The sequence below is a fragment of the Ovis aries genome, chromosome 3 (genome assembly GCF_016772045.2).
Source record: "Ovis aries strain OAR_USU_Benz2616 breed Rambouillet chromosome 3, ARS-UI_Ramb_v3.0, whole genome shotgun sequence".
NCBI classification, from domain to species: Eukaryota; Metazoa; Chordata; class Mammalia; order Artiodactyla; family Bovidae; genus Ovis; species Ovis aries.
Window position 1 is genome coordinate 127,381,335 of NC_056056.1, and position 24,611 is coordinate 127,405,945.

At 38.3% G+C, this 24,611-nt stretch overlaps 1 protein-coding gene across 1 annotated transcript in view; it reads right to left on the minus strand.

Annotated features, from left to right (window-relative positions):
* Positions 1 to 635: 635 nt before the first annotated feature.
* The window catches only part of EPYC (epiphycan), a 40,571-nt gene continuing 16,595 nt past the window's right edge, over positions 636 to 24,611 (minus strand). The window contains exons 3-7 of the mRNA XM_015094588.4: positions 14,160 to 14,331; positions 6,810 to 6,968; positions 5,329 to 5,531; positions 3,844 to 3,939; positions 636 to 1,184 (exon numbers count right to left, since the gene is read on the minus strand). Of these exons, the coding sequence (XP_014950074.1) occupies positions 1,014 to 1,184; positions 3,844 to 3,939; positions 5,329 to 5,531; positions 6,810 to 6,968; positions 14,160 to 14,331 (801 nt within the window). The 3' untranslated portion in view covers positions 636 to 1,013. The remainder of the gene's footprint in view (positions 1,185 to 3,843; positions 3,940 to 5,328; positions 5,532 to 6,809; positions 6,969 to 14,159; positions 14,332 to 24,611) is intronic.

Here is a 24,611-nt window from a genome sequence, read left to right on the forward strand (position 1 = left end):
TTGTGTTTAAAAATCCATGTTTACATGTACCAACATATACATAATAATGGTGTGTATATATATATATATATATATATAATATATCCATATGTATTTTTGTAAAAGAGGAGCAGTTATTTCATGTGCAAGTTTTTGCTTCTCATGGAAAACTTGATAAAATAATGAAAGAAACCATTGACCATTTCCCAAGGAGTGGAACTTAGGGTTTGCTGCAGGAAAGAAACTCACCTTTCAGAGTATACTCTTTTGTTATCTTTCAGTTTTTTTGTATTATTATCACACATTTCAAAAAGTTCAACTTTCTCTCTAGAAAGTACTCCTTAACTTCTTCCCTACTGTCATTTTCATATTATTGTTTATATTTTCACTTTCTATGTTTTATTTTTTCCACAGGCATAGAAATATTACCAGTTGAACTAATAATTTAGGAAAGGTCAAAAACGAGTTGGCAGGGCTTTAAGATGATAAAATATTATTGTTAAAATACTGAAGCTATGTGTATTATTATGATTCTTTGCATGTTGTGATTATAATGAATATTTTCCACAAGACTCTTATAATTTTCAAATATTTTTATTCTTTTCTTCATTTTCTTTAATGAATTTGAAAATAAAAACATGATTTAGCTAAAAAAAGGAAAAGTTTAATTAAAACATTTAAATCTTGGCAATATACCTACACTGTTAACTTTTAATTTTTATTATATGATTAATTTAAAATTATATAGGATATGAATTCCTAAAACTTGAAAATTACATGTGATTTATAAGAATATCTATGGAATATTTTCTTAGTCTTCTATTTCTGTACGTTTCGGTTTATTTATGATTCATTTGGTATTTTCATAGACTACTACATTGCTATCATATATTAAAACTTTTAGCTGTATTTTATGTACTTATATTATCTTCCAGAACATATTTTGAAAGTATCATGCTGAGTTTTCTTTTCGAAGAGAGCAGGAAGAATCATTTTGTTTTAGGAGGTGTCATAACGCTAACCATTATCTGAAATCAAATGAGGCTCCCAATAGGCAAACGAGGTAGGCACATATAGGCTTGAGGAGTTTTGCTGAGATTGATAGGGTTTCCATCCAGTCGAATATCCTCTAGTGCCTTACGAATATAAGTCAAATTTTTAACATTGCAGAAGGTATCTTCATGCATCTCCAGAATGTTGTTATTCTAAAAAAGATTAAGGTAAATTCTTAGATGAGTTCTCACATAGTCCTAGTACTGATGAATAATATAGTCAGTTTTGCTCCACCCCTGCTTTTACTCTTTCATTCCTTCTCTCATCCAGAAAAGCACATTATGCAACTATTATATACATCAACACTTTCTAAAGCAGTGAGGATAAACCAATAAACATAATAAATATATGCTTGCCTTTATGGAGCTTATACTTCAGTAATGGGAATATAAGATACTGAGATGAAAAAACAAATTTAAAGAAAACAAATTATTTCCAAAAATAATCTGAAAAAAGAAGAAAAGAAAGCTGTCTGTGAAAAATTCTCTTAAGAGACAGCCTTGGAGCTGAGAATGGAATGACAAGGAGACATGGGCATGGGAGAGAGCTGAGGTAAGAAGATCCCAGACTGAGAGAACGCTAAGTTCAAATTCTGAAAAATATGCATGGAAAGTTCAAGAATGAGAAAAAAAAAAGTCAAATGGCTATTGGGTTGAAAGTTTTGTACGTGACTGTTAGGGCTCGTTGGTGTATAGTGTTGCTCAAGTCTTCTGTTTCTTAGTTGATCTTATGGCTAGTTGTTTTATCAGTTATTAAAAGTGGAATATTGAGGAATCTAACAATTATTGTTGAATTGTCTTTTTCTCCCTTCAATTCTAATAGTAAAGTCCTTATAAATTTTGAGGCTTTGTTGTTAGGTACATATGTATGTATAAGCCTTATGTCTTTCTGATAGATTGACTCTCTATTTTACAAAGTGTCCATGAGGAATAATACAGATTTAGCACCTGTGCACTATTCTATTTTCTTTGATAGATAATACATACACAGTTAATAATTATTATGCCTTATCTTTAAGTCATTATGATGTATCAGTGAATGCAGCACCCACTTTATAAACTAAAACTGAGATGCACGGAGGTTTAGATATTTGTTCAATCATTAAATAGTGTCAAGTACAATTTCAGCCCAGGGAATCTGCTTTTGCCAGATCTGTCATTCTTATAGGATGTTGGAAAATATTTTTCAAATGAATCACAAAAAGAAATTTTTATATCAGCATTAAAAATAAATATAAAATGAAGACAATGTAAATTAAAAACAGCTTTATACTGGATATTGGTAAGGTGATTGTGAAAAAGAAATATTTTTAAATGTTCACTTGATACTTTTTTAATCCTTAGAATAGGAAATGTAAAGCCAATTGCTTCAAAAAAATCTTAGATTGTATATGCAAGCATATTATGTTTTAATGTAACATCAGAGACCTGGTTACTCTGTGGAGTCAATATCATCAGACATAGTAATGAAATTTAATTCAGAATTGGAAAAAAAAATTCCAGTTCCTTTTATGGTTCCATTGAAAATCCTCTTTCCAATCCTAAACCAGGCAAGAAATTCTCACTGACATAGACATTCACCCCAAGAAAAAGAGAAGACCAATAGAGAGCCATCCAGAAACCAGATAAGGACTAGAAAGGACATCACATTAAGGAAGTTAAATAGAAAAACTCTCAAGAGATAGATATCTAAGAGTCATAGACAGATACACACACAAAGACACCAAAAAGAAATAGGGAAAGGTGTAAATAGGAATGGAAGAAAGGGCACAGAGGTAAATAATTACAGAATCCACAGAGCAAAAAAGAATCAGACTTGCTCTCACATAGCAGAATCTTGTGATGGTTTATACTTTTCCTCCTAAAAGATTATAATATTGCACTATGATTTTGTGTCTTTGAGCACATAATGGTTGTTTTCTCTACAGATTTATTCCACAGAATGGATGAAATTATTACAGAAAGTTGATTACAACTGTATACCAAAAAAAAAAAAAACTGTATACCAAAAGTTACATCTGAAATAAGAAGTAATTTATCTTTCTTTGTTTCAACAACCAAAAATGTGTTTTAATTGATCATATTGTATTATACTCAATGGAATATATTTGGTTGGCCAAAGTTTGTTCGGGTTTTTCCATAACATCTTACAGGAAAAAAAAAAAATGAACAAACTTAATGGCAAACCCAGTATTTAGAAAATATTAGATTGTAACATTTTGAAAATGTGTTTTCACTCATTACTTCAAAGATAAAATGTAGCTTAAAGGAATTTAAAATAACGCAAGCTTTCAAATATGTTGGTTTAGAAAAAACTGCATTTTCTTAATCCAGAGAGAGGAAAGTCCATCATCTCTCAGCAGATAGGAATGTCCTAAGATTGAATTTAACTCAGTTCATGGAACCTAAAATCAAGACCTAAAACTGACAATTTTTCCTCTGAAAGCTAGAAATCAAATTAAATTTTTCTTTCTCTCTTATTCTCTTTCATTTCTAATCTTCACACATTTCTTCAGCAGATGAAGCTCTTATTTTCTAAAAAAAGAAGATTTGTGTGCCAAAAAGATGCATCATGACTTGGCAAAAAATGAAAATAAAAACTAAAGTTATCAGAAATAAATCAGTATAGATAGAGTCATGAATATGCAAACACCTTGTTCTCAGAGTGAGAGAGAGAATAAATGAGAGAAGAAAAAAAACCTATCATAGTGTATTAACATGCCATTATACACAGCTTTTGCATCGTGGCTCCCTCCCATCTGCATCTGTTTTCCATGGGTGTGTTGGGCATAACTTACTAGCAGAAGCCTACCTGGAGGTGAAGGGCCCGCAGATTTTCTGGGAGTGGTAGAGGGATGTGGTCCAAGTTGTTATCCGTGAGGTAGAGATGATGGAGATCATACATATCCTGTAAACATTCCAAATGGAGGGCCTTAATAGAAATTAGTGGGCCACAGTCACACGGTTCATCCCCTGTCCATGAAACTATTTGTAAAATAACACAGGCCTGTTCAGGTCTTGTTTTCTAAGTGAGTGAGCAAGTGAAGTTGCTCGGTCATGTCCCACTCTTTGCGACCCCATGGACTGCAGCCTACCAGGCTCCTCCGTCCATGGGATTTCCCAGGCAAGACTATTGGAGTGGGTTGCCATGTTTTCTAAAGTTGAGGCAAATTAGTTCTCTGTGTTCCTGGACTATTCAACTGGGTTCTTCAAGAATTGATAGCAAGCAGATATCTCTCTATGTAAATGAAACATCTTAGTCTCTGGAAGAACCTACTTTGTCTACTCTAACTTTCTCTGTTTAAGCAAGGCATCGATTTCCCACATAGAGATTCTGCAATAAAATTTTTAGGATTATGGTGAGAAATAACAAGAATTTTCTTCACATTACAGGAATGGGGAAATGAGAAATTCTCCCCAAGAAAATTGTACCACCTGCATCGCAAGTAGCAAGAGGGCAGCCTAACAAGACAGAATATACGTTTAGATACGACCAGGTCTACGTCATAGGACAAACTGTGACTCACTGTCACCCATGCCAATAGACTCTGAGTGAGGGGACTATATTTAATCTTTGCCAGGCTCTGTTGAGGTGCCCTAACTCCCTTGCCCACCACAGTGGTGTCACAGGAGCACAGGTGGAGATACAGGCTTTCTACCATTGCCCAGGGCTAGCAAATCCACACAACCCCTTGCAGCCTCCATGGAAGTTGTGAGATGTCCCTTCAAACAGTAGCTTAAATTTATTTGTTCAACAGATCTTTAGAGAAGCAGCTCGAAGGGAGTTAAGACTGGGTAAGAAAGCCAAACTGGTTACTGTTCTCAGACTCTGCAGCTGGGCCAAGCAACTTGTTTCCTTCACTTGAAAATAAAATTCATAAGATTAACTGAATCCATCTCCCTTACAGATAATTTAGAAGGCTTCTACCCTCAAGGCACCACCCACACGCTGTGCAAGTAACTGTCCTTCCAGCCACACAAAGTACTCTCCTTGGGTGGAGCCTTGGTAAACATGTATCATTTGGCGTATAGTATTATTAGGTGCAACTTAACAGACTGGTTGGTGCTCCACCCACTTCTTATTCCAGCTCTGCTTTCTCTTCTTAGTTCTTAAGCCGCTTCAGAATGTACCAGAACACAGTATTTCCCAAAGGCATGACACATAGTGTTCTTAAGTTTATTTTAGGCATTAAAAGTCTCATCAAATTGAATCCCTTTGTGGAAATAAAAAATCTAGACACTGATAGCAAAGGGAACGGGAAGATTAAAGTATTTCATATTCAAACTTAAAACTCACTTTAAATGCTTCTTGCTTTATTCCTTTCCTTCCAAGTCTATTGTTGCTGATATCAATAAATCTCAAAGTGGTTGGCAGTTCTGGGAGCTGCCTAATTTTGTTGTCACGCAGGACAAGCTCTCGGAGTTGAGGCAGCTTTCTGAATGCATCTTCATCAATCTCAGATATTAAGTTTGAAGTCAGATCAATCCTTCTTAGATCATCTGGAAAAAAATGAGACAAGTAGTTGAATATATTTCACTCACATAAAAATATAAAATTTCCCACATATAAACAGATATAAACATGAATCAGCAATAGTTAATGCAACAATTATTTCTAACAACTTTATAAAAATGTAATAGACAACTGCTGCTGCTCAGTCATGTCCAACTCTCTGCGACCTCATGGACTATAGCCCTCTAGGCTCCTCTGTTCATGGGATTCTCCAGGCAGGAATACTGGAGTGGGTTGCCATTCCCTCCTCAGGGGAACTTCCTGACCCAGGGATTGAACCCCTGAACCTTATGTCTCCTGCATTGGCAGGCAGGTTCCTTACCACTGAACCACCTAGATTTCCTCCAAATACTATTCATATTTATGCACTCCAAAGAAAATGCAGCCTTTGCAAAGAAATTGACCCATTATATTTCATTATATTTAAAATAATTGATCTTTTTCCTATATTCCTCATAAATTTTGTCTGGATCTTACTATTTAAAATATTTTTTCTCCGTGCTGGCAGATTATTATATTTTCTAACAGTAATAGATACATTAGCATTAAAATACACAGACATTAAAAAGAAATTTTCAAATGATTAAAACACTTAATGAAGACACATACCAACTTTTTTTCAAAGTCGGCAACAACTTTGGCCAGAATTTAGATTTGCATTCATCAATTTGCTTTTTTTTTTAATTGTGCTTCAATGGAAGTCTATTCGAACAAGCCAGATCCTACTAAATATATGGTCAAGACTTCCTGCTCTTATTGTGATAACGTGATAATGAGTTTTAGCTTATAAAATATAATTATTTGTGATTTTTGTTTACTTGAAAATAGTTTGAGAATATCAACAACTATATAGTTTCATGTGCATAAGTCACGTCACTTCAATCGTGCCTGATGCTTTGTGACCTCATGGGCTGAGGATTGTCATTGGGATTCTCCAGGCAAGAATACTGCAGTGGCTTGCCATGGCTTCCTCCAGGGGACCTTCTCTACGCAGGGATCAAACCCACATTTCTTCTGTCTCCTGCATTGGCAGACAGGTTCTTTACCACTAATGCCACTTGGGAAATCCATATAGTTTCATAACAACCTTTAGTGATTCATCATTCTTTCTTATTGTAATTAAAACAAACCTTCAAGCATACAAATAAGTAAAAATTGACTTATGAGACATATTTTAATATTCAAGTTTCATTTTTGGTACCAACATTTTACAATGCAAACATTTAAGAAACAAAAGGGAAGGATATTAGTGCCAGCATCCATACTTAGGCTTGCAAAATCATTTTTGTTGATCTTTTTAATTCTGTTAAAACGGGAATAGAAATAAGCTGTGTTCTTGGGCAGTGGAGGAATAGCATCAAGTTCATGGTCATCACAGTATACGGTGGTACTTATACAAGTACACAGAAGGCAGGTGGGAAAGTCTGAAAGAGAGGCAAATAATATATGTAAGAAGCAAGCAATTTCTAACAAATAATGGGATTACAAATGTTTATTAAGCAAGGTTACAGTCTCATATAGACTATGCTGGCATATTTAATATCTTCTTATGTAGTTTCCTATAAATAAAATACTAAAGTCAAATATAACAATGCTGCTGCTGCTAAGTCGCTTCAATCGTGTCCGACTCTGTGCGACCCCATAGACGGCAGCCCAGTAGGCTCCCCCATCCCTGGGATTCTCCAGGCAAGAACACTGGGGTGGGTTGCTATTTCCTTTTCCAATGCGTGAAAGTGAAAAGTGAAAGGTAAATCGCTCAGTCTTGTCTGACCCTTAACATGGACTGCAGCCTACCAGGCTCCTCTATCCATGGGATTTTTCCAGGCAAGAGTACTGGAGTGGGGTGCCATTGCCTTCTCCATGTAACAACCCAGGCTGCCCTAATAATTAATATAGTTTTTGTAATGTTTTAAAATTTTATTTTAAATTATCTACTGAATGTTGCATGATTGTTGCTTTTATATTTATTGAAAATTCTATTTTCAGAAGTAAATATTAAGATTGTGGTTTTTATAAATTTAAAACATCACATATAATATTTTTTTTAGATCTTTCATTCAGTACTTTATACACCCTACTGAAATAAAATCAAAGGACATGGTAGGGCAATTATCATTAATATTAATTCACCTAATATGCATTTATTGAATCTATTCTATGTAAATTGCACTGTGCTAGCTGGTGGAACAGTGGTAAGCACAGACACAGTTCTGTTTCATGATCTGCTGTGTAAGATAAATGTTAATCACACACACAAAAATGATGATTGTGGTAGATGTCATGGAATATCATAGAAGCATAAAACAGGAGACTTTGATCCAGTCTGAGAGTCATGGTTCTTTGAGGAGGTGATGACTGAGTTGAGATCTGCAGGAGGAGCAGGCCCTGACTGTTCAGGTGAGTGGAGTCTGCAGGCCGAGGACGCAGCACGCACCAGGTCCCTTCACTCTGGGGACTGAAAGGCAGTGTCTGTAGCGGCAGCACAGAAGCATCAGAATGTGTAGGACACAAGACACACAGGCCTACGGGCTGTGTTACAGGTCTGGTGTCTTGTCCTAAGGATGGGCAGGAGTATTACATGATCAGATTTGCATGTTAAAATATCTCCCTGCTTGAAGGTGAGCTGGAAGACTGATTGATGGGGGTGGGGGGCGGCAGAGTGAGATGGGCATAGGGGCAGTGAGTTATCAAGATAAAAGATGGTGCTTGCTTGGCTATGATAATGTGATAGAAAAGGCAACTGCTGCTGCTGCTACTGCTAAGTCGCTTCAGTCATGTCTGACTCTGTGCGACCCCATAGACGGCAGCCCACCAGGCTCCCCCGTCTCTGGGATTTTCCAAGAAAAGGCAACAGACCCCCCCCCAAAAAAAATTCAAATTATATCTCCATTTATTAATCTATTTTCTCTTTCACACACACACACACACACAGAGCTCCCTCCTTCGCTCTCTGCTTATTGGTCTTATTGGTCTTATAGAGGACAGAGAGCCTCTAAGGGAGATAGAGAAGCAATGGTCAGAAGAAAAGAAGGATAATAGATGATCTGTATTACGGAGGCCAAGCGGAGAGAGTTTGAAGGAACAGGGAACAGAAAATCTCAATCTGCTGAGATATCAGTTAAGGACTGAAAAACGTCTCTTGGAGTAGTTATTGTGGAGGTTAAAGGAGACTTCAGAAAGAGCTGTGGAGTGATAGGGCTGGAAGCCAGATTGCAGTCCCTGAAGGAGGATGTAGGAGGTGAGGAGACAGTTACAGAACATGCAGGCAGTGTTTCTGAGATGTTTGACTGTAAAGAAAAAGCAAAGAGAGACAGTGATAACTATAAAACATATTTCTAGTGTGTATGGTGAGGAAATGGACTAAAGTGGGAGAGATTTGAAGAAAAGTATCCAAAGGGAGAGAGACTGAAGATAAAAAGGATCCTGAGAGGGCAGCAGGAAATGGAACCAAGAACACAGTGGGAAGCATTTACACCCCACATGAGGGAGCACAGACAGTTCCTCTGTTGTAACAGGAGGAAGGGGAAGAGGCGAGGATGTCTGTCAGTCAGTTCAGTTGCTCAGTCATGTCCGACTCTTTGCAGCTCCATGGACTGCAGCACGCCAAGCTTCCCTGTCCATTACCAATTCCTGGAGCATGCTCAAACTCATATCCATCAAGTTGGTGATGCCATCCAACCATCTCATCCTCTGTTGTCCCCTTCTTCTCCTGCCTTCAATCTCTCCCAGGATCGAGCTCTTTTCCAATGAGTCAGTTCTTCCCATGAGGTGGCCAAAGTACTGGAACTTCAACTTCAGCATCAGTCCTTCCAGTGAATATTCAGGACTGATTTCCTTTGGGTTGGGCTGGTTTGATCTCCTTACAGTCCAAAGGACTCTCAACAGTCTTCTCCAGCACCACAGTTCAAAAGCATCAGTTCTTCAGTGCTCAGCTTTCTTTATGGTCCAGCTCTCACATTCTTACATGACTACTGGAAAAACTACAGCTTTGACTATACAGACCTTTGTCAGCAAAGTAATGTCTCTCCTTTTTAATATGCTGTCTAGGTTTGTCATAGCTTTTCTCCCAAAAAGCAAACATCTTTCAATTTCATGGCCACAGTCACCATCTGCAGTGATTTTGGAGTCCGAGAAAATAACGTCGGTCACTGTTTCAATTGTTTCCCCATCTATTTGCCATGGGGCCAGGCCATGATCTTAGTTATTTGAATGCTGAGTTTCAAGCCAGCTTTTTCACACACCTCTTTCACTTTCATCAAGAGGCACTTTAGTTCCTCTTCACTTTCTGCCATAAAGGTGGTGTCATCTGCGCATGTGATATTATTGATATTTCTCCCGGCAATCTTGATTCCAGCTTGTGCTTCATCCAGCCCAGCGTTTCTCATGATGTACTCTGCATATAAGTTAAATAAACAGGGTGACAGTATACAGCCTTGACATACTCCTTCCCCTACTTGGAACCAGTCTGTTGTTCCATGTCCGGTTCTAACTGTTGCTTCTTGACCTGTATGCAGATTTCTAAGGAGGCAGGGAAGGTGGTCTGGTATTCCCATCTATTTAGGAATTTTCCACACTTTGTGATGTCCATACAGTCAAAGCCTTTGCCATAGTCAATAAAGCAGAAGTAGATGTTTTTCTGGAACTCTCTTGCTTTTTCAATGATCCAATGGATGTTGGCAATTTGATCTCTGGTTCCTCTGCCTTTTCTAAATCCAGCTTGAACATCTGGAAGTTCTCAGTTCACCTACTGTTGAAGTCTGGCTTGGAGAATTTTGAGCATTACTTTGCTAATGTGTGAGATGAGTGCAATTGTGTGGTAGTTTGAGCATTCTTTGTCATTGCCTTTTTTTGGATTGGAATGAAAACTGACCTTTTCCAGTCCTCTGGCCACTGCTGAGTTTTCCAAATTTGCTGGATGTGGATGGAAATGTAAGTAAAACAGGTATGGCGTGGATATGCTGCTGCTGCTGCTAAGTTGCTTCAGTCGTGTCCGACTCTGTGCGACCCCAGAGACGGCAACTCACCAGGCTCCCTCGTCCCTGGGATTCTCCAGGCAAGAACACTGGAGTGGGTTGCCATTTCCTTCTCCAATGCATGAAAGTGAAAAGTGAAAGTGAAGTCGCTCAGTCATGTCCGACTCCTAGCGACCCCATGGACTGCAGCCCACCAGGCTCCTCTGTCAATGGGATTTTCTAGGCAAGAGTCCTGGAGTGGATTGCCATTGCCTTCTCCAATAGCATGGACATAGATGTAGGTAAATTATGTGTCTGAAAATAGAAAGACCAAAGAGCCGTTAACCCAAAGACTGTATTTTCTTTGTGTAGGAGGAAGCTAAGCTCTCTGATGAGTTTGAAGAGTCTAGGGAGAAGGAGAGAATGGTTGTGAGACGTGAGATGGATGGAGAAAGTCAAGTAGCCATGAGAGACAGAAGAAAAAAGTGATGAAAAACTTTCTTGGAATTGCTTGGTGATCCTCATTTGGCTGAGAGTTTGCTGATTTTAGCTTTGGAAGCCTCGTGTCTTGGGATCCCTCGCTCCCAGGCAAATCAAGACATTTGGTTGCCCTTGTTGATGGATCCATTTGTGGCTTGAGATCAAGAATTAGTAATGCACCTACAAAGGTCTTATTGTTGTTGTTGTTTAGCTGTTAAGTGATGTCCGACTCTCTGCAACTCCATGGACTGTAGCCCACTAGGCTCCAATGTCCATGGAATTTTCTAGGCAAGTATACTGGAGTGGGCTGCCATTTCCTTCTTCCTGACCCAGGGATTGAACCCAAGTCTTCTGCATTTGCAGGTGGATTTTAGTGATTTTAATTATAAAGTTAGGATTCCCAAGAAAACAATGTCATTAAATAGAAAAAAATCACTTATAACAACTTCAGGAATGAAAGTTATTTTAGGAATGGAAGTTTGGGAAAAATTTTTAAGAGAGAGCTATAAAATATTTAATACTTGCTGCTGCTGCTAAGTCACTTCAGTCGTGTCCAACTCTGTGCGACCCCATGGACGGCAGTCCACCAGGCTCCCCCATCCCTGGGATCCTCCAGGCAAGAACACTGGAGTGGGTTGCCATTTCCTTTTCCAATGCGGCCATGCTAATTTAGCAGTAATTGCTTAGAGTAATTATATATAGGCATAACAATTGTTTTTAATTCTAGTTTTTTTTTCCACTTATAACTCAAGCCTACTCAATGTAGCTTCTGAGTATTATTTCTAGAAATTGATATTTATAGTAACAGATAATGTTTCAGTTTTTAATGTTTTAAATATATCCAAACTATTTGACTTAAATAAATTTACGATTTACATTTAATTTTTAAAGTTTAGATTTTACTTTTGTGCAAACTAAAATGTGAATTAAATTTTTAATTTCATTACTTAGACTCCTTAAAGAAACAAATTTTTTTAAGGCATAGTTCTTCTTACATTGTTTCACGATTTACATTATCGAGCCATACATTTTACTAGAGCTTTTCAGAAGACTGGGCATTCTTACTCCTCTTAATCTTGGCACATCGGGTAATTCCAAATCAGTCAACTTTTGAAAGCTCTGAAATTACTTAAAAGTAAGTAATGTTCTAGAGATATTTAATTTCCCTGTTTTGAGGACTTTCTACTGGGCACGCACATTTTGTTGTTTTTATTTTTTTATATATTTTTTCCTGGTTCTGTTTTTAGCATGTTCTATCACCCCACAGAAAGTTGACTGTGTGGGAAGAATACGATGTATTCATTAAAGGCAGGATTTAGCGGTTTCTGCCTTCATTCCAGCACCATTACGTACGACTTCCATGATCTTGGACCACTTTCACGGTATTTGGAATTTTAGTTTGCCTGTTTAGAAAGTGAAAATAATAATAACTAGCACGTACTTAGTACTATCGTGTCTCTTCAAAGACACAAAATAAAACACTTTGCTGCTGCTGCTAAGTCACTTCAGTCGTATCTGACTCTGTGCGACCTCATAGACGGCAGCCCACCAGGCTCCCCCATCCCTGGGATTTTCCAGGCAAGAACACTGCAGTGGGTTGCCATTGCCTTCTCCAAGAAAACACTTTAGGGACTGGCATATTGGCAGCATTTCACGAAAGACAACTTTTCATATGACTGCTTAGTGAATAGTGAGAAACTCATAGAATCAGAGAGTACATTGGTGATTACCAGGGACTGGCGGGAGGGGGAAATGGTTTCAGGTGTGTAAAATGAATTATATTCTAGACATCTGCTTACAACAGCGTGCCTACAGTTAATGTATCATACACTGAACAATTTATTGACAGTAAGAAAAAAAAAATTCTCTTCTATCAATGATAATGAGAATCACTACCACTGATGATGTTTACTGTGGGCCAGGCACTAAATTTATTCAGTTAATCCTTGTAACAACTCTATGAGGTAACATCTGTCACTGATTACCCCATTTTCTAGATGAGGAAACAAAGGCAAAAAAATATTGAATGCTTTGCTCAAGACTGAATATCCAGCAGATCTGAAAGTGGGGATCTGAATGCTCTTTCCTCCCTTTCTTTCTCTCAGTGCGCTCTGTACTGACTTTTTCTTATATTACCTATAACGCCTACTGTCTCTAAGTTGGTTCACATGTCTGTCTCTCTGTACTAGACAGAAATATCTGTGAAAATAGTAGTCATTTAAAGATGTTTGCATATCCAGAACTTACGGTACAGAGACATTCGATGCTAAGTAAACCTTCTCAATGGAAACTATTCGTTTTTTTCTGCACCCCCTTCATCAGAGCACATATTTTCTCCATGTGTGTAAAAGTATTCTAGTGTGAGTCCACTTGAATACCTCCCGAGGTTGACACTGACAAATTCTAACATGAAATATAGACAAACTGTAGGCTCACATTTAGCACCAGGAATTCCTTTTATCACCCCAAAAGCCCTGATTTACATAATGTTCAGGTTCTACAAAGTGGAGTCCAATATTATGGAACCCTGTCTTCCCTTTTCCTTTCTCTGCCCCTGGAATTGAGTGGAAAGGCAGCCTGGTTTCCGCTAAGAACACACTCAAGAATCAGAACAACTTTGCTTAAAACTCAGTGTGTGAAACTAATGTTCAGTGATCTCTGGAAAGTTCCAACCCTTTCTGAGCTAGTTTCCTAGGTAATAATATAAAAAAATGAATACTAATAACTTCACAGGGAGGTTGTAGTAGTCACATGAGGTAATGTGACATGCTGAGCCTTATGGCCCCCAGAAAGTGTGTGCTCAGTCAATGGAAAACATTATTACTATCATCACCATCATCACTTATCTCCTAGAAATGCTGGAACTTGATCTCTCAGCCATGGATTCGGATCTTGCTAACAGTGTATCCTTTGGTCTAGAAATGCATTCCACCACAAAGCTTTTTGAATTATGATGCCAAATATTTTCACCCCAGATCTTTGGTTATTTGATCATTTCCATCATGCCAAAGCTGAATTATTAAAACTGCTTTATATTTTAACACAAAATACACATGTATCCCCTGCTTCAAACCTAGCCTCTACCAAAGCTCTCTCCATGTGGGTCCCTGCAGAGTTGGAACTTGGCAGTTTTGAGAAAGAGACAACTGAACGTCATTACAGTCCAGCCCTGATGGACCTGACCTTCATTGGTCTGTGGACCCAGAACCCCGGTGAATTCAGGCTCTTGTGGGGAAGAACCATCGATCAGCCTGGGGGTAGATTCCTCTTCCTCTTCCTCTTCAGCCTCCTCTGGCTGTGGGGGCGGAGTGAGGAGCTCTCTGTTTCCAGAAGGCATCACTGTCGCTATTTCAATCTAAAAAAGAAGCAGAATTTCATCAGGCAACCTTCTCAATCACCCTTTGTGGCCGTGACACAAATTAAAAAAAAAAAAAAAAAAAAAATGTATCCATCTTTGCCACAAGAGGGCGCTGGTGTCCTGAAGTTGAACACTGTGACGCCTGCTTGCCTCTGAAGGCACATGCGGTTCCTGTTTTGTTTTTAATTAATTTTGTTTCTCAAATCTTAGTAATAGTTTCCAGCGCCTTTTTAATTTTGGTCTTATTGCTCTTTAAAACACCCGCGTGTGTTTATTTCATAGGATTAAAAATAACCTTGTTTATTGTTTTCTAAATACATAGTGTTGCAAGAATGCCTTATTGTGAAAGATTCTGAGAGTAAAATCCGAAATTCCCCTTCCTCCTGCAGCCCCAATTCTACTCCCAATAAGAAATTGATGTGTATTTTCAAGTCCTTTTAATCTTTGATTTTCTAGATTCAAATATTCTGTTCCTTTACAGTGATTTACACTTCCTTCGGTTGCATTTTTACTGAAAAGTAAAAGGCAACCCACTCCAGTACTCTTGCTTGGAAAATTCTTTGGATGGAAGAGCCTGGTAGGCTATAGTCCAGGGGCTGCAAAGAGTCAGACACGACTGAGCGACTTCACTTTCCTCTCCTTTATCCTTTATGCTAAACTACAATATGTAAAAGTATGAAAACTACATGATTTGATCATGGAATGCCATTTCTCATATGTTTTCACTATTATTTGAATAACAAATATTACCAATAATATCGGGATATTAAAATTGACCTTCTTGAGAGCTTTGACAATACAAGGCACTTTTATAAAATTTGGAAACCTAGTCAAAGATGGCTTCTATTTTAGATTATTCTTGATTTTCTCTTCTTACTTCCATGCTTTATGCAGTGAGTTTTTGATTCTAAGAACACTGGCACTTAGAAGAGCCCCTTACTCACCTTTCTTCCCTTATCTCAGTGTCTGTTTCTTTGTTGTCATTTAGTTTGTAAATTGTGTCGGACTCTTTTGCAACCCCATGGACTGTAGCCCACCAAGCTCCTTTGTCGATTGGATTTTCCAGGCAAAACCCTGGAGTGGGTTGCCATTTCCTTCTTCAAGGGATCTTCCTGATCCAGAGATTGAACCAGGGCCTCCTGCATTGGCAGGTGGATTCTTTATCACAAACCACTAGGGAAGCCCCTGTTTCTTTGTATCCCTTAGTAAATCCCTACCACCCTACCCTAACTTCCTGCTGACCTTGCAACTTTGGGTGAGAAATTTGCTCAAGACAATTGGTTGTCAACATGTAGGAACTGGCTCAGAGGTAAAGAATCCACCTGCCAAGCAGGAGACACAGGAGACCTGAGTTCCATCCCTGGGTTGGGAAGATCCCCTGGAGGAGGGCATGGCAACCCACTCCAGTATTCATGCCTGGAAAATCCCGTGGACAGAGGATCCTGGTGGGCTACAGTCCATGGGGTTGCAATCAAATACAACTGAGTGACTACACCAGCTCACAGGCTTATGTAGGAATCATCCTTAGAGGACTAGTTTTTTCAGGGCACCCTAGAATTTCCAAAGTCTCCCTTTATCACCTTGATTTTTTTAATCCTTCTTCATTTGTTTTCATTAAACACATACACAAATTACTTTCTAACTTACTTAATGTCAACATGATATGCAAGCTACTACTTTCATGTTTGAAATATGAAATATGTAAAATAAATACATAATTACACTAGATACTTTCTGAGTATTTTAGATAGATGTTTCAGATTATTTTAAAATTTTATGATAGACTTATGATTTAAGGTCACTTTTATGCGCTTGAATACATTGCTTCACAAATGAAAAGTATCCCTTTAAAGGAAACTAAACTATTTTTTGGTCAATTTATTTTTCTGGATTGTGTCTCCTTCTGTGCATCTGTAGTTTCTCCATTTCACCCCCTTCCTGCATTGTATGGTATTGATTCCATCGGTTTTCTGTATGGTACACTTTGAGTTAGGTCTTCTATCTTTGCACCTCAAGGCTGTAGCATAGTAGGTGGTCAACAAGTGCTTATTGTTTATAATAAAAAAAATATTTGCTTGTCCAAAATATATCTAATTCACAGCTCCATGCTTGGTTTTAGACATTTTGCTAAGAAAAATCAACACAGGTATTAAAGCTTATTTTACTGCATTTAAAGCATGAAAGCAAACGTAAAGCAAATTACAGTATATTGGGTGCATTAGGAAGCCATACATGAAGATATTATAAAACATGTCCAGAAATCTCTGCCTGAGAAGCACACTTCCTTAAACAGAGAAACATACGGTTTCCATCTGCAGGGTCAGAAGGAGGCAGTTTCAGAAGGAATGGATTTGCAGAGAGACCAAAAGGAGGTTCTGGGAAGAACGGAAATTGAGACAGATGTTTCATGGAATGGAGGCAGCCTAAAGGGAGAAACACATTCCAGACACGTTGCCTTGAATCTTTAGCTTTGTAGAAAAATGTTTGTGCATGCTTTTTTTTTTTTTTACAGATAATTGTTTTTCCACTGATTTGACGTGAAGCTGTAAGATCTCAGTTGTCATTCAATATAATGAGGCAAAACAGCTTTTATGTTTATCAAAAACTGTTTTGTTCATGCTTCCTTGCTAATAAAATGTGAATGTTGAGCAGCTTTTAAGACCGATGGAAAGTAATGCATTTTCAGTTCAGCAAAGTTACAGAACTATAGCCTCAAAGTACTGTGCCCGGAGAGACTTTTGCCCTGCAGATGCATTTATTCTCACCATTGGATAGGAGTGATTTAGGGTTCTGTCTTCTTTTCCTCTTTAACAATTTTCATACCGTGATATGAAGCGGTGAGGCAATGCATGCAGGAAAATGAGGCCAGGAAGACGTAACCACCTGGCTCTCCGAGTAACAGACTTTTATGCTTAATGCTGCAGAAACCTAAATTTGGGAAGAAACATAAACGGCCAGAAAATACCCCTGCCCCCTTTCTCAAATGCACACATAACTGAGCCTCTGATATAAATATTCTTTTGGAGTTTTTCTCCCCTCTTTTTCATTTCGCCTTCTTATTTTATTCAAACTTGCTCCCTACTGAGTTGACTTTGGATCTGATCATTATATTTCCCTAAATTTAAAGACACAATACAAGGTTTTTCCCACGTGTCATTACTTCTTGTGCTTATCTTCTTGACCCAGTACCAGTAGGGAATATTTTTGAGTTAATCGGTTTTCTCATTCTATTTTCTTGTTTACTGGCCTTGGAACTGTAGATAGTTGATGCCACGGCAGACAGTGTTTAGAAGTACCTTCCATATCCATGAAAGAGGTATATTTCTATCAGAGATTACAGATGCATAGCCCACAGGCTGGGTAGAGTGCTGAATTTAGTCGCTCAGTCATGTCTGACTCTTTGAGACCCAATGAGCTGTTGCCTGCCAGGCTCCTCTATCCATGAAATTTTCCAGGCAAGAATACTGGAGTGGGTTGCCATTTCCTTCTCCAGGGGATCTTCCTGACCCAGGGCTGGAACCCATGTCTCTTGCTTCTTCTACATTGTCAGGCTGATTCTTTACCACTGAGCCACTTGGGAAGTCACAGTGAGGTCTCTGCAAATGTCACACTGAAGAGATAATGGTACCAAGAAGTGTCCTCCACCGTCCCTTGGCCTCCACACGCAGCACAGCCCTGATTCCATGGAGGTAACCCCGCACCTCAATGCAGTCTCTGAGAAAACAGGGCTGAAATGACCCTGAGGTGGCTTAGATGAGGTTTCTCCTCCTGGAGAAATAAGGACTCTAAGTGGAAAGAAAGTCAGTTACTTTTTCTTTTTAACCAGATTATGTGTACTCAGACTTTTACTGGCTGTGTTTGTTTATATTCTTATTAATAAAACTGTGAAAGATTTGAAACCTTCATTCTCAAATAGTCAGCAGGCAGGGAGCTTAGCTCAGTGTTCTGTGATGACCTAGATGGGTGGAATGAGGGAGGGTAGGAGGGAGGTTCAAGAAGGAAGGGATATGCATTTACATAGAGCTGATTTATTTAGTTGGATAGCAGAGACTAAGAGTATTGTAAAGAAATTATACTCCAATAAAATTTATTTTTAAAAAATAGTCTGCAGAGCTGCCCACGGAAGAAACTTTCTCTGAAAGCACCCAGCACCATTTTAAGTGACAGTAACATAAAGAAGGAGGGATAAATTGGGAGACTGACATATATACACTATAATATATAAAAACATATAACTAATAAGGATCTATTGTATAGCACAGGGAACTCTACTCAATACTCTGTAATGAGCTACATGGGGAAATAATCTAAAAAAGAGTAGATATAATATAACTGACTCACTTTGCTATACTCCTGAAACTAAGACAACACTGTCATCAACTGTACTCCAATAATAAGAAATATAATATTAAACAAAAAAAAATCCTTTTAATCAAATCAATTTTGCCCTCTAGCAAAACGTATATCTAAATGATCTCTGCAACTGAATTACTACCGTTAAGCCTAAATTTATTTGTCTTAATTTCAGAGTAAAAATATGAATAATTAGTATGTTCAGAAACAGCAGCCACACCTCTAATTGTCTTATCGGCCACTGATTCTTTCAGTAGAGACCTGTTGTTGAGCATGCTACTCACACCTGTTCAGGGTAGTCACAAACATTTTGCCGCTCTTAAGCACTGTTTGAATTAATTAAAACTAGTATATTTTGTTTTTTGATATTTTAATATTTTTCATCTCTGTGCTTAATCTGCACTAAGTTTCCAGTGAAAAACTCAATGGAAATGTTACACCTGTGAGATGGAAAGAAAATATAATACATGTGAGATGGAAATCATTACTTGGGTTCAATTCCTATCTTTATGAATGAATGAAAGGATCACTAAATGAATGAATGAATTTATAAACGATGGAAGGTTTAGCAGTGTTTATCATTATCTAATCAACCAGACTGAATGCCTATGCCAAGCATTACAGTTAAGCTATGGTCAACTGTCCATCTCCCCTGCCATTAATATTTTCTAAACATTGATCCAAGAATGAAAATATAATTGACCCTATTGGAAAAAAAATAATGCGGATTTTAGTAGATAAAATAGAGTCCAGGATAGAGTCACAATGAGATTCCCAGCCCAGGAAACTGAAGTTACTTTAGATTGTTCTTATGATGTAGATCTGATCAGTGAGAAGAGACTGTCTCAAACCCTTGGGAGCAGTTTCTTGACTCACGACTCTTGACTCATTAGTGATGGTGATATAGTCAAAGAAAGGAAAGCGAAGTCGCTTAGTCATGTCTGACTCTTTGTGACCCCATGGACTGTAGCCTGCCAGGCTCCTCCGCCCATGGGATTTTCCACTCAAGAAAACTGGAGTGGGTTGCCATTTCCTTCTCCAGGGGATCTTCCTAACCCAGGGATAGAACTCGGGTCTCCCGCAAGTAAACTGAAGAAGAGGATAGTCTAGAAAAATCGAGTTCAGGGAAATATTATATTTCCCTGATATTTGGTTATTGTAGCTATCATTGTTTGGAAGAGAGAAACACTAAATTCACTGAACCTAAAGATATCATCTCTAAAATGGAGAAGAGAGGATTCATTGGATCTCATTATGAGCTAGATGAAAATATTGGGCATGGATTGAATACTCATTGTATATGAACAACTGTTATACTCTTTCCATTGATTTGCAGGTAATTCTCAAAATAGCCCTCTGTAGAAGGTGCAATGATTGTGTACATTTAATAGATTTGTAAACTGAGAATGGAAGGAGGAAGGGCTGAGTAAGCTGTCTGAGGTCACACAGCTCCTATGTGGTCAGCCCAGGATTTAAATCTGATTATGATTGTCATAAAACTACACAACTTCCTTAATACTTACTGATTCTGTACTCAGCCAAAAAAAATTATGCTGAATCATCTGACTTCTTACATACCTTCATTCTGAGAAAGAGGAGCTCTGGATAGGAGAAGTAAGCATTGTCATCGGTGGAAATGACCTCACATTATAAATTCATAAATGGACTTTCTTGAACATATTTTAAGCCTCATGTGATTTTTTTTTTCAGTGTCATTTATCAGCCTACCATCATATCTGGCCATGACTGATTACATAGGTCTGTTGCTACACATGAAGGCTGAACACCCTACCAAGGCCATGCTCCCCTATGAGAGCACTTGGCAGCTGATCAGTTTTTCTCCTGAAATTGACAAGTATAAAAAATATTACGTAACACTGATGTAGGTAGAATGTAAAATTCAAGCAGCATTGATTATAATTTTCTCAATTTTGTAAGAAATAAGCTTTTATGTAGAATGAAGCTGTAGTCTGCTTAAGCTATGAAAGTTTCATATATTCATTTTCCTCTTGGGCACTCAGCTAAAATCAGTTTCCCACTTTCTTAGACTCTAGATTGGGTCATGTGGCTAGTTCTGGCCAACTGATAGGGAGAGAAGATCATTGAACCACAAGTGCAACGTCTGGTTCAAATCAGAAGAGCAAGCATTCTTTCCTCAGATTTTCTCTCTTCCCTTAATCTGTCAACAGAAGATCCACTGTGACTTTGAAGTCCAAAGGTGAAGATGGTGACGGTCTAACATGAAAGATGTTTGAATCCCTGAATAACTACTTGGAAGGCTGTAAACCCCTTGACCTGCATTAGGTAGCCATGTCAGCAAGATATAAATTTCTTATTGCATTAAGCCATTGGGATTTTGAATTATTTGTTACTGCTGCTAATGTAACTTGCCCTAAAATAGACCTTTTCAATTTTTGTTTTCTTATTCATTTCCTAATTAAATTAATGAAACCATTTTTAACATTTTTGGAATTTATTTACCTAGCACATTTCATTGACATTAGAGAAATGTAAATATGCACATGTTTTGTCTCTTTATCCTCTCTAATTTCTCTTTAACAGACTACTGTTCTTTGATCTAGGTCACTTATGTAGTGCTTACTGAAATATATTAGCAAATTTTACTCAGTTCAGCATTATTTCCATTTATCTATCTTTAAATCTCAGTATTTTATTAACTTATTTCAAAATTAGTAAATCTATATAATGAATAAATGAAAGTCAAAATCAAGACTAGTTAATGGCTTTTTAAAATCAAAATAGCATACGGTCATAATATTTTATATTAACTTGCTAAGATATGTATGTATTGAAGAAAACCTGTAAATGCTTTCTTTTTTTTAAATCTATCCTAATGTACAGTTATTCTTTGTAGATTTGTGTTCAATGCCATGTTTAAGTGAAAACTGTAATGCAAAAGAAACAAAAGCTGATGATTTGAAGGTTGCATTTAATCATATCCTCTCTAGCCGGTGTCTCTTCTGGGACCTCAGTGTTTTTTCCTTTGTTCACATGTTTATTTTCTCATTTCCTTTTCTTGTTGTCAGAAAATGGATATATTTCATTTTTACTTGCCAGATAGACTGTTTTTTACTTCAGTTTTATCCCAGTTTATTCAGGACTCTGTTCACCATCACCCCCTTAGGCTCCAGAAACTAAATAGGTTTCTAATATCTTAGTTCTCACAAAATGTATCATCTAGTTATAATTGAATGTCTCCAAATGATATTGGTAGGGGACTTTGGCAAAGACTGTAGAAACATTATCTAATAGCAAAGTCAGTTCATTTTCCCTTTCCCCTTACTGCCCTTGTTCCCCAAGTAAGGTTGCCAGAAGGACAATTTAGTGCAGGCTGAAATCAGTAATCTCATGAGGATGGGAGTAGGGGGAGAGAGTCAATCACAGTAATTGAAAACAAAGAAGCTGGACTGAAAACCAAGATATTTGGAACCTTTCAAACACTGGCTCTTTATTTTATGATGGAGTAATTTCGTATTTTTTTTAAGTTTCAATCTTTCCCATCCTAACACAAAGCAAATTGTTCCTTCTAACACAGACTTTCTTGGGCACAAAGTATAACAAGCTGTGCCTTTTAATATGCAGACCATCTCTGAATACAACTGCTGTTCATTCACGATGATGATTTATGTATTATCAGAGGTGATTATAGACATTTTAAACAGGAAAACTTGCATTTCAGAGGATGTTTTAGGGAGAAGCAGCTAAGATTCAATTGTCTTCAAAATAGTTGTTACATTATATTTTTTTCCTATTGTACAGGATTGGTGGTAAGGCCTTGCAAATGTTGCAAATTTAGAAATCTGACTTAATCTCTCAGTGGCAGAATGACTTTAAACAAATTCAAAAGAACTTTCTAACCTAGTATGTTAACCTGAACCCTGTTATTGCCACCAGTATGTTCTCTGTAGTCTCTGTAGCTTCACTTGGGGGCTTCAGTTCAGTTCAGTTCAGTTCAGTCACTCAGTCGTGTCCGACTCTTTGCGACCCCATGAATCGCAGCACGCCAGGCCTCCCTGTCCATCACCAACTCCTGGAGTTCACTCAGACTCACATCCATCGAGTCCGTGATGCCATCCAGCCATCTCATCCTCTGCCGTCCCCTTCTCCTCCTGCCCCCAATCCCTCCCAGCATCAGAGTCTTTTCCAATGAGTCAACTCTTTGCACCAGGTGGCCAAAGTACTAGAGCTTCAGCTTTAGCATCATTCCCTTCAAAGAAATCCCAGGGCTGATCTGCTTCAGAATGGACTGGTTGGATCTCCTTGCAGTCCAAGGGACGCTTAAGAGTCTTCTCCAACACCACACTTCAAAAGCATCAATTCTTCGGTGCTCAGCCTTCTTCACAGTCAATTATAGTTAAAACTTTGTAGAAACAGAAGCAGAACAGAGGACCCTGTGTATATCAGCTCTATAATAACGTAAAGTAACAGAAGGCTGTTTTTCCAGGGTTTGAAATCCTTGAATTTGTTGACTATCGTACGTTTTTGCAGTCATTAGCCTGATAGAAGTCATCCTGTCAACAGAAGGCTGCTGAGTAGTAGTTGATTGACTCTGGTAATATTTGGCTCTACGATCTTCCTTATTAATCTCAGTATCAAAATGTATGGATCTGCTTTAATCTCCATCCTATATATGTGTTATAGATTCAATATAGTTACAGTGAAGGACTTTTAAACGTTCTGAATTTGATTTTGTTCATATTTATGTCTTTGATCAGAGTTTCAATATCATAAGGCTGAGCGCTGAAGAATTGATGCTTTTTAGCTGTGGTGTTGGAGAAGACTCTTGAGAGTCCCTTGGACTGCAAGGAGATCCAACCAATCCATTCTGAAGGAGATCAGCCCTGGGATTTCTTTGGAAGGAATGAGTGAGTCTGAGTGAACTCCAGGAGTTGGTGATGGACAGGGAGGTCTGGCGTCTTAGAGGTGATTCAAATATATGGCCAAGTGAAGTGAAGTGAAGTTGCTCAGTCATGTCCGACTCTTTGCGACCCCATGGACTGTAGCCTATCAGGCTTCTCCGTCCATGGGATTTTCCAGACAAGAGTGCTGGAGTGGATTGCCATTTCCTTCTCCATATATGGCCCAGGTCAACGTCTAATTCCACAGACTAGAACGTAGGAGACACAAGTGCCAATTGTCCTGGAACTCTGAAATGTTGAGTATAGCCTCAGCACACACAGTAGAGGGATTGATTTTTACTGGCCTCCCAAGGGCCACAATCATGAGAGACATCAGCTGGCAGCTTCACTTCAGCAATCTACAGAGGTTCATTCTCCAGCTTGAAACAAAACAAACAAACAAAAACTCGTGGGAAAGCAGTGGAAACACTCTGGGAGGTAGATTTCTTGAATTTCACAGCCTGAAGCAAGGCTAAAAGCGCCCGGCATACAGAGCTTCCAAACTGGAGAAACCCCTGGCTGAAAACCCTTGCATACAACCATCTTTCCCTTGAAAGAACCCATACTCAGTGCAGCACCAGGAGCCAGACAACCAGGACTTAGCAGAAAAATGGAGTTCAAAAGCTTTGACTGTGCAGAAATATAAGCTTCAGGTGGATCTGATGATTGGTGGGGTGGTGGTTTAGTTGCTCAGTCATGTCCAACTCTTTGCAATGCTATGGACTATAACCTACCAGACTCCTGTGTCTGTGGGATTTTTCAGGCAAAAAAATCTAGAGTAGGTTGCCATTTCCTTCTCCAGGGGGAACTTCCTAGCTCAGGGATCAAACCCAGGTCTCCTATATTGCAGGCAGTCTCCTGCAATGCAGGCAGATTCTTTACCAACTGAGGCACCAGGAAAGCCATCAATCACCTGTGCTGAAAAAATGGATGTTTAAAACTGGGCCAATAAACAGTAATATCTCCAATGATACTGTGAGGGAAGAGACATGATGTTTGGGGATG